Source organism: Ylistrum balloti, unplaced genomic scaffold, assembly GCF_031769215.1.
Source record: "Ylistrum balloti isolate Yb309-2 unplaced genomic scaffold, AGI_CSIRO_Ybal_v1 Utg370124, whole genome shotgun sequence".
NCBI lineage: Eukaryota > Metazoa > Mollusca > Bivalvia > Pectinida > Pectinidae > Ylistrum > Ylistrum balloti.
The window spans coordinates 109,725-125,092 of NW_026782139.1; the positions used below are offsets into that span (position 1 = coordinate 109,725).

The window sequence follows — 15,368 nt, forward strand, 5'->3', positions numbered from 1 at the left end:
AAAAGTTAAAATATAGATTTTCTTATGGCGAGTCACTTTTGTCTTTCTTCACCTCGCCAAAATACAGCTGATATTTTAAGACTCTGATCATGCATTCTCTATATATGATGCCGTTGAATCGTCCTGTTTATTTATTTGTGTGTTCAGTGTTGGTTAGTGTGGCCGCATGCTGGCTTTAACGTCACCATATCATGGATCAAATTTTGACCTAGATTTACAAGGGAGAGTCATCGATGAATCAGAATGGGCTAACTCTTATAGAGCGCTTGATCTCATCACCTTTTTGTTTTGCAATGTTCTTAGAGTTTCTGTATTTTTTTGTTTTTTTTTTTTGGGGGGGGGGGGGGGGGAATCCAGAGAGTGCACACAAAGGACGAGGAGACGGGAAAAAAGTCTTTAAAATTAATAAAATTTGAAGACACATACCAGTAATATTTTCAGTTGTTTTAATACATTTAGATTATAAATATATATTATATGCACACAGTAGGTAAACTATAATGATACCAATGACATACAGTTGTACATCCTGTTCCAATTTTTTTCAAATCTGAAAGAAACTCCACATTTTTCTATGTGAAAGTTTACTTCAAATATGAGGACAATGCCAACTGGACGTATGATGACCATGGACATTAGATAAATAGTGAATATCAGAAACACACAAGCCATTGTTTGTTGATACACTGAAAAAATATAACAGGGTACACATTGCAGTCAGGGGTTACCTCCCTTGCTAAAACGTGTTGTGTTATCTCCCTTGTTTAACTAGTTGCTTTTTACTACCGCCTCCTCCGCTAAAAATTCGAACAGCAATTTGAAGGCCTGCCACTATCATCAGTACAGCTTTAAGATGTAACAACATATCAAATTTGACATGTGGATAATTGAGATGAAGTTATTAAATATCTCCCAAAGAGTTTTTTTAAAGGTTACAAACTACAAAGCAATTTGTAGCATATTTTTCACTTCGTAAATTTGGTCAGGTTAGTGTGAATTATCAAGATAGTTGAGTCATCACATGTTAACTCTACTGCTTTTTTGCTTAATTATCTGATAAATGCAACAGTTTCATAACACCAACAATAGTCTATAGGAGTCCGGCAAATCTTTAACAGCGGATATATAAACATGTAGATCTTTAATTCAGTTAGTAAGCAGTATGCAGGTTAATTTCTATCCACATATATAAAATTATCTAACAAGTATAACAAATATTGATATTTTTTTCAATTTTTAAAGCTGAAAATTGATGAAAATTTCAAGATAATCCTCCATTGTACCTCTCTATCATAAAACTCGCAACAAAAAGCCCAATAATCTCGTATTGGTCATCGGTCGGATTTTTTGACAAAGTTCACTTAAATAGACCCCTTCCTAAAACTACTTACCTTGGTCATTATACAAAGAGAATTTACATCATTTGAGAGCCATTCATCACAGCATACTATTGGACAAATATGATGATGTATTATACAGGTAATCATTTTCTGAAAATACCTTTGACTTCTGCCTTTGTAATGTCAAGGAAAATTATGCTAATATTTATTTGACTGATATCAAAAATTTAAACCTACATATCTAAACTTTCGGTACTATGTAACCAAAATAAATAACTAAAATATTGTACTATCATGTAAACAATTAACGCTATTTCTATGAAACTGATTTAGTAATTCAAAAATCTAACCCAGTACATTCAGAGCATTTTCAGAAATCAAATCACAAATCCTTTTGGGTCAGAAAAAACCGAGAGCCAAAGCTCTTTTTCAAGGATAAAAAACACACACATTAAAAGATGTAGTGTAATTTGAAAACGTTAGGGTTCTATTTTTGTATAATATCATCCTCTATTCACACTTGGAATATATCATAACATTTAGTTGGTTTAGTACATGTAATCTTATTGGTATCTTGTGTAGAAATTACACCTTAAACTTGGATAAAATCCGTCCTTTGAAGTCGATAGAGATGCTTCGTCATTTTACAATTATACTGACGTAAGGTTATCCAAACACTTATGTTCATCACTGAAACAACACCTGGCGAAAGGAATAGACGTTAGGAAGAAAAACTCAGAAACAGGCTACTGAGTTCTGTCGTTGGTGTCCTTTCATCTTATATCAAAAATGGTATGTATATATACGTTGTGTTGTGACCTTTTCAGCAGGCTAAACAGATGTCCTCCTGTGAGAACGGAAGATTTGGATTTTGACGAGTAAATATGACCGTGTGTTTTCTTTCCTTACTTTTTTACATTTTTGTAGTAATATCTATAGCTTTTGCTATCACATGTGGCACTCATACAAACATAAATGCAATTAAATATGTGAGCAACAACAGATTACTATAAATGAACTTTAAGTAACAATAACCTAGAAATTTGACCCTAGTTTCCTCGATCTGTACAAAAGTAACATCATAAACAATATCTAACATACCATAAAGGAACACATGTATTGACAAATCTTCTGAACACCTGCCTCGTTAGAACAATAGTTTCAGCTAAACAAATATACCTTTACTTATATTAGTTGAACAAAGAGATATATCTGCTATCATAGATAAACAATAAGGCTGTTGAAGTAATGTACCAGATGACTTGTTTGTCTCAGAATTAACACAGTAAAAATGTTTTTTCCCCAAAAAAAATCAAAGGCATAACCTGGCACTAGACTCCCTTTTAACTTCAGAGTGAGTTGACTTGGTAAGCAGTTAATCTATATTAAAAAGTAATAGACTGAATTCTATGTTACTACCCTTTAGGTAGAGACCTTTGTTATATGCAGGAATTTTCACATACTTCAAAATTTTGACAATATTCCTTCAGATTGAGATGAAAATCACTTTGATGTTCATTTATTTACAAAGTCTTATCAGAGATCAAATTTTAAAACAATTCATTTTGTTTGAACCCAATACAGTATACACCATTTATCAAGTAATAAGTCCACACCAGGTAGTATGTAATATCTGATATCTTCAGTTGATTTACAAATAAATTCATTGTCCTGTAAAAAGCCCCCCGATTGACTTTGGGTCTGACGTCATGTTTTTGGCCGCGGGTTTAAAATAAGATAATTACAGTAAAATGAACATATATGTGAGGTCTACAGAAAACCCTTTATTTTACATAAGTATATCTGTGTTAAGATGTCTCAATCTTAATCTATACGGGAGTTTTTCTGAACGCTTGAATTTGGTCCTTTTAGCATGTACTAAAACAAATCTCTGGATGCCCTGAGAGTTCACAAAAGGGAGACAACCACAGTAAAGTAACAGCGGAGAGCCCACAACATGGAGTTACACTTTAGCATCATATACAACATTGATTTGTTTCATGGGTTGTTTACAAATAACTACGTTGGTTCTACTGTCTGAGGACCCTGGTAATCACCACTACATACATATACATATAAATGACACTTATATCATTGGATACAAAGCGTGGTGCTATGGAAACGATACCCTCTAAACCACTTATTGTGGACAAGTCTCAGTTTCACAATTATCATCAAATTTTCCTAATAAAAAATAATGATTTCATAACAGATTATTTATGACCCTTGTTTGATCTTTATTTGTTTTTTGAAAAGTGGGATTTTACCGTTTTCTATGCTTTTCTCTACTCATACTCTTAGTTACATAATTTTTTTTTTTCAACAGTTCAAAAATCAAAAGTCTGCAACTAGAGACCACATATAGCTTCGAGAAAGATTCATCAGGTATTTGTCATCAAAGAGTGATAAACAACTTTCATTATCAAAATCCAAGATGGCCACCTATCACCGATTTTGTTTAACAGATTGATTTTGAGTATTTTTCTATCTGATCAACCCAAATGGCCACAACACTGGACCAGGAAGAACATTCATATGAAATTTCAGAAAAATCCATCCGTTTTTTGAAAGATAGACGGACGATAGACCATACAGAACAATTTGAATAGCCCATCATTTAGTGAGCCAGATGGTAGACTTATAAGCATACAAAATGTTACCTGAAAATATTTCAAAGCCACTTTCATTTGTTTTTAACCTAATTTGAGATTTTTGAAAAAAAATCTAAAATTCTTTTTGAAAAAGTCCACCAATCCAATGAGATCTAACTGTATCTAATTGTGAGGCATCATGCTTATGATAAAAGATAAAAACGAATGTCTTGTAGATCATTCTAGACTTTTCTAACATAGATTTAGTTGTTAGTTTGTACCGATTTAATCCCTTTACTGATACTGTTAAATACTGTCAGCGAATAACAGGCTGTAGACAGTTATAATTTGACCGATCATAATAAATATATGATGAAAATCGTTTTGTAAAAATATCAATTAATTTATCCAAACATAACATATAAAAACTTTTTTTTGAAACGAGATTCTGTTAATGGAGATTACAGTCCATAATTATTGCAGATTTAGTTGTAAAGCCTAATATTCCATACCACAGATGCTGTAAGATGCTTCAAATTTGATGATAACTGTGAAACTATAACTAGTTTCTGTCAAACATTCACATACAATCTCCTTTACATTACAAGACTTCCCGTGATGATGATTTTCCGTTTTACAGCCAATATTTTCCTAGCAGTAACTACCAAAACTGACGAGGTGGCAACAGCCAGAACTGCCCCCGTTCCTCTTCAACATTCTGGATTCACTCAGTCTTTAAAAAAAACTTCACATAAAAAAGTGTCCATTCCAGAAAACTGACTTTTCCCCCAACGGATCACATGTTCATTGCATAAAATACCTTTATACACAAAACATATGGAAAGAATACCAAAAACGTTACATGGTACTTTAGGATAGATAAAATCACATTTACCGTCTTTATACAGATTCTTTTTTCGTATTTTTCTCACCATTTTCATAGATGACATTTTCATGAACACTGATTCCATTTTAGCAAGTGTTGCATTTCACATAAAACTGTGATATATCATTCTACATTCATAAAACAGCAGAAAAATGTATTTTATAACCTTTGAAAACTGTATGTGTATCTGTGAAACTTTGACACAGAGGGAAAAAAGAACCTTTACAAATCTGACATCACTTTCCTGATTTCGTTTCTTCATATAGATCTCATGTTTGATTTTGAAGAGCAGTCAAGGGGGATAACTCCTTCAATTTCTCAGTCCATGTAGAAATGATACACTGAACACATATATGTAATGCTAAGCCTCCGTATCGTCCCCATCATGCCCCTTCAGTCGCAAACGAGCAAAATCTTCAAAGATGAAATCATCGTCACCACTTCGTACACCACTGAAAAAGAAAGTAACACAAAATTATAAAAGTTATCATGATGATCAACATATTATAATCAGACCTATTTGAAGTGTTTTGGGTATGATTATAATTTTGCTACAATTTCTTAAAAACTAGTTGGTAAAAATGAGCAAACCTCAATGGTTGGGACCCCCTCATCCTTAGAAAATGCACTGCTAGGGGGAAATACCATTATTTATGTCTCCATTACTGATTGGCCCATTTCATGTGATAACTTTGTAGAACTTTGTTTTAATTTAAATTACGCACAAATGTGAGAGATCTTATAAGGAAGAAATTTTGATCTGTCAAAGTTACTCCCCTTTGTTTCACTCTATTGAAACAGTATAGTGATAATCTCAGCAGTCAAAAGGTGATGTTACCAGGATGCTGAAAATTGTGAATGAAACAATGCCAAGTAATAGAAAGGGTCATTGAGAAGGGCACCCACTAACCAACCAACCAGGCGGTGGTCAGCGAGAGAATGATGAGTAAGGGGCTATCCCAATCACCTGTTTTGTTATTTCTCTGTTCTCACAGTGTTTACTGATCATTAAATACACTGCTAAATATCAATTGTTTTACAAAGAGGATGATGATGAAATGACTTATGTGTACTTATATTCCACACCAATTAAATTATGATTTATAGCATTTTGATAAACTATTACCGCTTGATACTTATTCCTAAAATTCCCTGAAAATATTTACAGACTCTGTGTGTTCTCCTGGTCTGATCAGTGTCATTAAGATTTAGGAAAATGAAATCAAACCTTTCCTGTCATAAATTATTCTTTTTTCATGGTGATATTCAGAAAAAAAACCCTGTAACAATGGATCTAGCTTGAAATGTTTGTTGGCTTTATCACCCTGAGAACAGCTAGGGACATTTTGAGATAGGATCTTCTTGTAGTAACTGGTAGCTACCTCACTGAACAACATACAAGAGGTCCATCGCATACCATCCAGAGCAATTGACTGAAAGTGTCTAGCCTAAAGACATACCCATGATTACTCATTGGTCCATTTCTCAGCTTCCTGAGAAATACAAACTACTTCAGGGAAGGAGCATTGAACTACGCATCTCGGATCTTCTCCGGACTACATAGATCAACACTCTACCTGATTGAGCTATTACAGCTATTTAACTATTAGACAGTTTGATATGAACATTATCAAACAAATGTTAAAACACCAGAACTTATAACGTCATTTAATCTTCCATTTTTAAATAATATTTCACTGCTATGAAATATCAATTATGTTCAATTCATAAATGTCCAGAAAATAAACTCTTTAAATTTCAAGAAAAAAAAAAAAAAAAAAATTAGATCACATTTTCTTTAATTTAAGATAAAAAAAATCAAATTATCAGAATTTGATACAATTATTTGAAAACCATGAGATTTCATATTGCGATATAACAAAGGATATGACACGTTATTACAAAGGCAATACGGACTGTGATGGGTCGTAGTATATTGTGCTGATGATTATAATATGGGACCAACTTGTTGACAAGAATAAAACCAAGACATTCATAAGGAAAGCTCATATTGACTACGATTTCTTTAAAAAACACATCTGCCGACATCTTTTTCAGTGTTGTAGTACTGTACCATTGGGAAACACTGAACATGCTTCAGAAAAACAAAATCAAATGAATAAATATACTTTAAAACAGAATCGCTCATGAATTGGTGTGAAAAAAAAATTGAACAAAAAATATTATCAAAGATCAACATGGTGTATACATTCGGTGATCTTTGTACGTAACAATGGGGGTCGGCTGCATTCGGGGGACAATTTCACCATAAATTACCGTTAATGGTTCGCATTATTCGGCATTGTCAACATTGACTTCCTGTTTGCTGAAACGAAGGTATCGGCGAAAATAATTTTGGAATATCAACGATGCATTTCTTTATCATATCTATGTAGTAGTCCTTTTTTTCCAACAAATTTATGAAGTACCAGCAAGCTGATTAACATGGAGTTTTTTCTTTTTTTTTCAAAACCAGTTCTATAGTGAAGACCTTATAACAACTACAAGAGTGAGTGTTATCTCCCCTTCCCTACTTTCCAGATACACTGGTCTCAGAAAAAGCTCTGCTTGTTCATCACCCAGCGACAAAGAGTTGTTCCCCTTTGTCGTCAACATACTTAGTGTCCAGTTGGATGAGATTAGTGTCGACAGGTGCGTCCTTTCCGCCATCCTGTTGAGAGAGACTGACTGGGCGAGAAGCGGGTGGGGACTCAGGAGGTTTGGGATGTGTCAGGGTAAACGGCAGCTCCACCGACAAGTCCCTAAAACAACCAAAGAGTGGTCATTATTTCATTCTCATGAGTGTTTCACTTCCACAACAAATCATAGGCAAATCTGCTTAAGTATAATTCTTATATCAGTAACAACACAGCTTGAACAAATCTAAGCATGACATATCAGGTATCAGTCTAGGGGAAAGTACCCTTTTTGTGACTAGGGATAAATAGCCTATATTCCAAAGGGCCACAGGAGGAGTTGGAAAAGGATTTAAAGTTTTTCAGCACTTTGTGTCTAACAATTCAACAGTTTCAGAATAATATAAGATATTTTTCAACCAGAAAATATACAAAATTCCATGAAGTTCTACTCAAAAACAATGAACTAATAGATCAGAAAGTAATTTCTGTTGAAATAAGGGAAATTCAAAGAGAAAAGTGATAATTCGTGTAAAATATATTTTAAGATTCAAGCAGAACGTTTTGTAAGAAGGGAATTTTGGCTGCTAGTGGAGACTACCCAATACTGGTAGTAAAATAACCCTAGATTGATCCTGGCATACCACAATTGTGTTAATAGTGCAATATTACAAATTAGTAAACTTAATATCGACAAAGTATAAGCAGGTGTCGGTGTTGTCAAATATCAGGTCACAGTCACAGTTCAGAGTCAAGGCTGGCTGGATGTTTTTCGTGAGATCTCACAGTAAAACTACCTTATGATCAGTTGTGTTGTATATTTAAGGACACGTGTACTTACCCTGAACCAAATCCAAGAATTAACCTGACCTTGACTTTGTAGGAGACAACAATGCCAAGGTTTTCTTTTTGACTAGAATCTCCCATTCTGAAATTAAAAAAAAAATTTTTTAAACAGGCCTAGGATGCAATTAAGTAATATGCTCACACGATTATTCCTCATAGTCCGTGTTAATCTCTTTACTGATTAATTGATTTGTTAGATACAACATTAGGCCTCTACAGAAATCATATTGAGATTTCTACTGGAAGTTATGTCAATTTTTTATTTATTTTACAGCAATAGCAAAACAAGTTATTCTGATTTATATTAATCACCCTTGTTACCCGTAAGGATACATGCAAGGGGTATTACTGTGGGATGAAACTGGAGTACCTGTGGAAAATCTATGTGGTTGGGCAGATGACCTCTTACTTTTTCACACATGTACGGGGAATTGAACCCTGAATGGCTCAGTATAAGGCGAATGTATTACCACTGCACCACCTAACCACCAGTTACTACTGTGTGTAGAATATGCATCCTCTACATTGTAATCTGTTTCTCCATAACGTCAGCTATGTGTCAGTTTTCAATTCCGGTTCAGAGAGAAAATTCACTTAACTATTCTTTAGTTGAGCAGCTTAAGTGCACAGACATTTTAAATATGTTGAATTTTTCATCTACAGTATCCTTCCTCTGTCATATTGTATATTCATACAGTATATCAACTCTGAAAACACTTAGTCTGCGATGTCAATTCTGTAAACTAGGAGTGAATGACAAAACACAGTGACAATGAAAGTACACATGTAAATGTATACGCACGTATCTGGAGCAAGACTTACATAGTGGAGGAGGCTAAGTTGGTGTCCTCATGTTTGAGTTTGCCATCTAGTGCGAGGCCACGTTTATCCCTGTTGTTGGTTAGGAGGGGCGTACAGTGGTAAACTTTACAGAAACCAGTTTGACTAGGTTGGATAGGAAAGCCTTCTCTGTAAACACAAGCAAGAAAAATCAGTGATCTATGTAGCTGATAAACCATATTCAGATCAATGTATGAAATTTGGCATTTAGGAAAAGAATTTATTTTCCTTCATTATTTCATCTTACCTGTTCCTACATCCTTACAAATTCCACGTTTTAGGTGTACATGTATATATATACAATTTCAATAAGGCTCACTATACATTAATCATGGTACATGAATGCAAGGAAATTTATTGGAAAAATCAAAAACATTTGGCAAAAAGTTTAAAGTCTTTCCCAAAGTGTAAATAATAAAACTTCTAAGGTAAAAGGGTATTTTCATTTAACATAGCTAAAACATCAACAGTCATGATAAATATAATGTATAATTTGATTGCAATTACCCGGTACTTCATTCAAACTGATGGAAAATTATTTTTGAAGATCTACACCTATTTCCCCTATTGGACCCATGTTTCATACACAATTCTGATCTCATCATCCAATGATGCTCCAGACCAAATTTAGTCAAAATCTTGTTATTGGTTCACGATCTTTAGAAAATGTTGACAGATGGACCAGGTACTTTGGACAAGGTGTCGAACAACCAAAGATTAAAATTTTTGAAAGTTTTTTTCCCGTATACTATTCCTACACTAACGGAGAGAGGGACATGTTATTCTGTGGTTAAGTGAACGACACTGTGATTAAAGACTTTACCTGTGTAATATTTTAGATCATTTAGATATATTATTCACTCAACAAACCTTACCTTCATATAAGTATGTTCCTATAATATGGGGAAAATCTATGATATTTTGTCATTAAACTGAAAATATGAACTACTGCCAACGTATGTAAACAATATAAACAAGAAATATTACAGTAGAATCAATTTTAATCATGTGATGAGTCAACTTCTAGAAAATAATTTTTTTTCTTGGTTGTCTTCTTGGAAAAAAACAGAATCTATCAAAATATACATGTGACATTGTGCTGGAAAAATTCAGGGGAAAATCGGCCTACCAGAATTACAGGAAAAATCCCTGATTGATAGAGTTTATAATACATATATATCAAAGTATCTAATTATCCTTTAATTCAGCCTGAGAATATAGAAAACTGCCATACATGTTATCAGCTTACTTGACAATTGATTCACTCAAATTTGTATGATGATTAAACAGTAAAGGTGCACTCAAAAAAAAAGCAAAAAAAAAAAAAAAAATTCTGAGATTTCAAATATCTTAACATGCAATATGATCTGGTATCAATTTGCAAATAGATGTTAAATAAAAAATCTAAACGGATATAGAACATTTATATCTAGCGGTAATATATCTATATATATATATATAAACCATCAAACTATAAAAAAAGAAAATTTGTAAAAAAATCAAAATGTGTTAATAGAAAAAAGTCTAAACTACACAAAATGACTAGCGAAGTTGGCCCCCGTTCTCAACCTCTTATTCATTTTGAAGTTAAATATACTTAACAAAATAAAAAAGCAAGTATATAGAATTTGTAATATTGTTCACTTTCTCTTGTGTATTTCAACTAGAATAAATATAATGGAATCAAAAGAAAATAAATACATAATTTAAATAAATAAATACATAATTTCAATAAATAAATACATAATTTCAATAAATAAATAAATAGCCTATTATTTTAACTAGCATTCTGACTTTAAAAGGGACAAATTAATTACGGGAAGAAAAATCTTAATATGTTAAATGAAAAAGTTTTAAAATATGATATGCTTGGCTGCCATGATGTTTAGGTTTCTAGAGGAAAACAGGTTTACACATAAGATCGGGATTCACACAATCTTTTGATTCTGTGACAGTCAACTTTTCATGCTTTCTGTCTTAAAACAATTTGGTGGGTTTTGTATTCCATGCATCTCTATCATAATCTAGACCTGCCTACGCAATCCTAATTATTTCATCAAGAATTTCAAAGTTCATATTTCCCATAATGTTATGGAAACTGACAATGTTTTAAAAATTTTAAAAGTATTTGTGGAAATTAAGACAGTGGGCGAGACTTCTTCGTGTCAAACAAATTCACAATGACATTTCAGATTTCTATGACTGTAAATGTCAAGCATTCAAAAGGAGCTTTTAGAAGATTTTCTTTTAATAACATAAGCTTTAAAACATCAGCTTTGGAAAAACTCCTTTTCCATTGGAATACTATCTAGAGACCTGATCAAATAAATTGAATTATATCGATTTTAAGTGATAATATGTCGCAAACAAGGGCAGATAATCCAAATTTCTTCTTCAGTAGCCTAATTATTTCCCACGCCCTGACTGGTCAAAATACTTCTCAAAGGTCTAAATAACATGTGATACAACAGGCATCATTGTGCAAGGTGATAAAAACAGTCTGACACCCAGTCTGACATCTGAAAGGTGAATATTACAATCTAGTTACCTGTGAAACACAGATTTTAGTGAAACAGTATAATTAAAGAATCATTGACATGTTTTCAGGTAAATACAAAAATTTATAAACCCTTTGATGTGATATTTTCCTTGTCCAGAGAGTATTCATCCAAAAAACGGTCAATAACTGTATTGTATTTTTAGCTAGTATATAAATGTCTTACGTATTATAATTTATGTAAGATAACCAAGGTGTATTTTATTCTACAAAAATGACTGATTACTGTTTTTTCTAACAGTTAATAAGAGTAACTTAAAGTTGGAAAACCTCTGTAAAACATAAAAAAATGTGACCTTTGACTCTTTAACCTTAATCATTCAACCAATGACAATCTTAATTCAATTAGGACATGAATAGACAAATGTGCATTGGTGACACTATATAATCCACATCCCCTCCCCTCCCCCCTCTCCTAAGTATATCCGACCTATTGATTCAATCACATTCACTACCATAGAGGTCCCCTGACATTCTATTGTTAATATTTACTAGTTATGTGATTAAAACAACCGGGTACTAACATGTTTTATTTCTGCAAATTCAAAAAGGGACAAAACAAAAATTCAAATGATTTCAAATACCTTGCTCTCACCATTTTAGACTTTGACCTATAATTAAGACAAAGGTCAAAGGTTATCTAACATGTTGTTTAGCTCACTGACTTCAAACCTCTTACCAAATTTTAACTTTTTTCTAAAATTGTCAAAATTCAATTTTAACAGAAACTACAGCCAGAAAAGTCTTCAGGATAATCCATCCTATGCGGGCTTGACTTAAGAGTATACCAAAATTTTTTTTTTTAACATAATGAAACTTTGTTCTACATTCTTTGAAAATAAAAACTGCAAACAAGACAGTATATCGCAAAGAATTCAGTTATGCATCAGTGAACACACACAAAAAAAAAAATTATATTATCAAAGGGACATAACTCTTGAAACCAAGCATGTTGGCCTCATGTTTGTGTATTCTGCATACAAAATTTTGCAATCATTAGTGAAAGAGTATATATGTCTCAGACAAGATAACAAACTATACTGTCAGTCTAGAGACAGAGTGAGAAATTCCCTGCAGCAGTACTGTAATGAACTAGTATCATAAATAGCTGCAAATTATCTGACACAAGGTAAAAAGGCCTTGTTTTACTTCTAAATCCTGATTTTTCTTCCTAATTTATTTGCTTTCTTTTTTATTGTAATTTCTATCATCATTTTCTTATTTACAAATGTTTCCAATTTGATCATTAATATGTAACGATCCGCAGGTTACAGATTTAAATCACCTGTCATAATTGTAAGTGTGATACATACACTTTTATATATACGTGTCACCTGGAATCCCAGGTTCATATCAGCGGGGATGGAAAGATAAATAAATGAATCAAATTAAGAGGCTATGAAGATGTTAAATTGATTCAGTAATATAACATAATATAAAGAAAAAAGTGGCACATTTTTAATACAAAAATACTTAGAATTGTGTAGATCCATGATTGTTAAACTCTATTAATTGAAGAGATACAGTTTTAAGTAGCTATGTTGTACATCGAAGAAACACAAAAGCTTATTTTAATGGTTTTTGAGAGACAAAGAGACAAAATATAACTTACTCGCTTTCCATGTCTGCTACTGTGCATTTATACTGCGCAGTTGAGAACAAACAAATATCAGCAAACTGTCGTACTGTGCAGGGAACAGAAACCATCATTGTTATATACATCACGAGAAACACCAGGCTATAAATAGACATGTTCCCTGTTCACGGTAACCGTGTGTAAACATTGATACTACTTCACATTGTGATCACAAATTTCCTCCTTCTTACCGTCCTGATCCAATTGATATACCATTTTTTTTTTTAAAATGACAAACATTTGTCTTTCATTCTTAAAATGTCAAATTATTTCAAAATAAAATTTTGCAGATTTTTAAATTGTTGTTTTCCTTTCCTTTTTTTTTTTTTTGAAGGTTTTTTTCCGATTCAGAAACCTAATCATTCTGTAATAAGTCAGAAGGAAACATGTCATTTGGCCTGTATCAGGTTCACACAAGCTTAAACCAATTCAAAATTAAAAGTGAAGAAATAAAAAAAATCCTTACTGACAAACAGATGATTGTCATTCACAACAGAACACCCACTACTGCCTTGTGAAATACGAGTCCTCACACCTGACAAACAAATGCTATGATATTACGTCTGACTAGGCGGAACCATCTGTCTGACTGCTCTATACCTAACTCACTGTAATGTTACTGGCTATCTCAGATTAATTTGGTTTCAGCCACAAAACAATTTTGTTTATCCAGGAGATTTCCTAAGATTCCTTTATCATTTTCCTTCGTAAAGTCTGTTGATTTCTTATCCAAAAATTTCTTATCAAAGTCTTAAGATTCATTATCCAACTGACAGTTTCAAAATTCTAAAGTCTTAAGACTCTTTATCCAACAGTTCCCTTTCTAAAGTCTTAAGACTCTTTGTCCAATAGTTCCCTTTCTAAAGTCTTAAGACTCTTTGTCCAATAGTTCCCTTTCTAAAGTCTTAAGACTCTTTGTCCAACAGTTCCCTTTCTAAAGTCTTAAGACTCTTTGTCCAATAATTTCCTTTCTAAAGTCTAAAGCCTCTTTGTCCAATAGTTCCCTTTCTAAAGTCTTAAGACTCATTGTCCAATAGTTTCCTTTCTAAAGTCTTAAGACTCTTTGTCCAACAGTTCCCTTTCTAAAGTCTTAAGACTCTTTGTCCAATAGTTTCCTTTCTAAAGTCTTAAGACTCTTTGTCCAACAGTTTCCTTTCTAAAGTCTTAAGACTCTTTGTCCAATAATTTCCTTTCTAAAGTCTAAAGCCTCTTTGTCCATCCGTTTCAAATTTCTAAAGTCTTAAGACTCTTTGTCCAAAGTACCCTTTCTTAAGTCTTAAACTCTTTGTCCAACAGTTTCCTTTCTAAAGTCTTAAGACTCTTTGTCCAATAATTTCCTTTCTAATGTCTAAAGCCTCTTTGTCCATCAGTTTCAAATTTCTAAAGTCTTAAGACTCTTTGTCCAATAGTTTCCTTTCTAAAGTCTTAAGACTCTTTGTCCAATAATTTCCTTTCTAATGTCTAAAGCCTCTTTGTCCATCAGTTTCAAATTTCTAAAGTCTTAAGACTCTTTGTCCAAAGTACCCTTTCTAAAGTTCGAAGATTTTTGTCCAATAGTTTAAAATTTACAAAGTCTTAAGACTCCTTGTCCAATAGTTCCCTTTCTAAAGTCTTAAGACTCTCTGTCCAATAGTTTCCTTTCTAAAGTCTTAAGACTCTTTGTCCAACAGTTCCCTTTCTAAAGTCTAAAGCCTCTTTGTCCATCAGTTTCAAATTTCTAAAGTCTTAAGACTCTTTGTCTAAAGTACCCTTTCTAAAGTTCGAAGATTTTTGTCCAATAGTTTCAAATTTCTAAAGTCTTAAGACTCTTTGTCCAACAGTTCCCTTTCTAAAGTCTAGAGACTCTTTGTCCAATAGTTTCCTTTCTAAAGTCTTAAGACTCTTTGTCCAATAGTTTCCTTTCTAAAGTCTTAAGACTCTTTGTCCAACAGTTTCCTTTCTAAAGTCTTAAGACTCTTTGTCCAATAATTTCCTTTCTAAAGTCTAAAGCCTCTTTGTCCAATAGTTTAAAATTTACAAAGTCTTAAGACTCCTTG

At 32.8% G+C, this 15,368-nt stretch overlaps 1 protein-coding gene across 1 annotated transcript in view; it reads right to left on the reverse strand.

Moving 5' to 3' along the window:
* Nucleotides 1-425: 425 nt before the first annotated feature.
* Nucleotides 426-15,368, reverse strand: part of LOC132550420 (beta-arrestin-1-like) — a 73,936-nt gene continuing 58,993 nt past the window's right edge. Inside the window, exons 9-13 of the mRNA XM_060214482.1 lie at nucleotides 13,309-13,381; nucleotides 9,122-9,268; nucleotides 8,295-8,381; nucleotides 7,436-7,579; nucleotides 426-5,269 (exon numbers count right to left, since the gene is read on the reverse strand). Of these exons, the coding sequence (XP_060070465.1) occupies nucleotides 5,179-5,269; nucleotides 7,436-7,579; nucleotides 8,295-8,381; nucleotides 9,122-9,268; nucleotides 13,309-13,381 (542 nt within the window). The 3' untranslated portion in view covers nucleotides 426-5,178. The remainder of the gene's footprint in view (nucleotides 5,270-7,435; nucleotides 7,580-8,294; nucleotides 8,382-9,121; nucleotides 9,269-13,308; nucleotides 13,382-15,368) is intronic.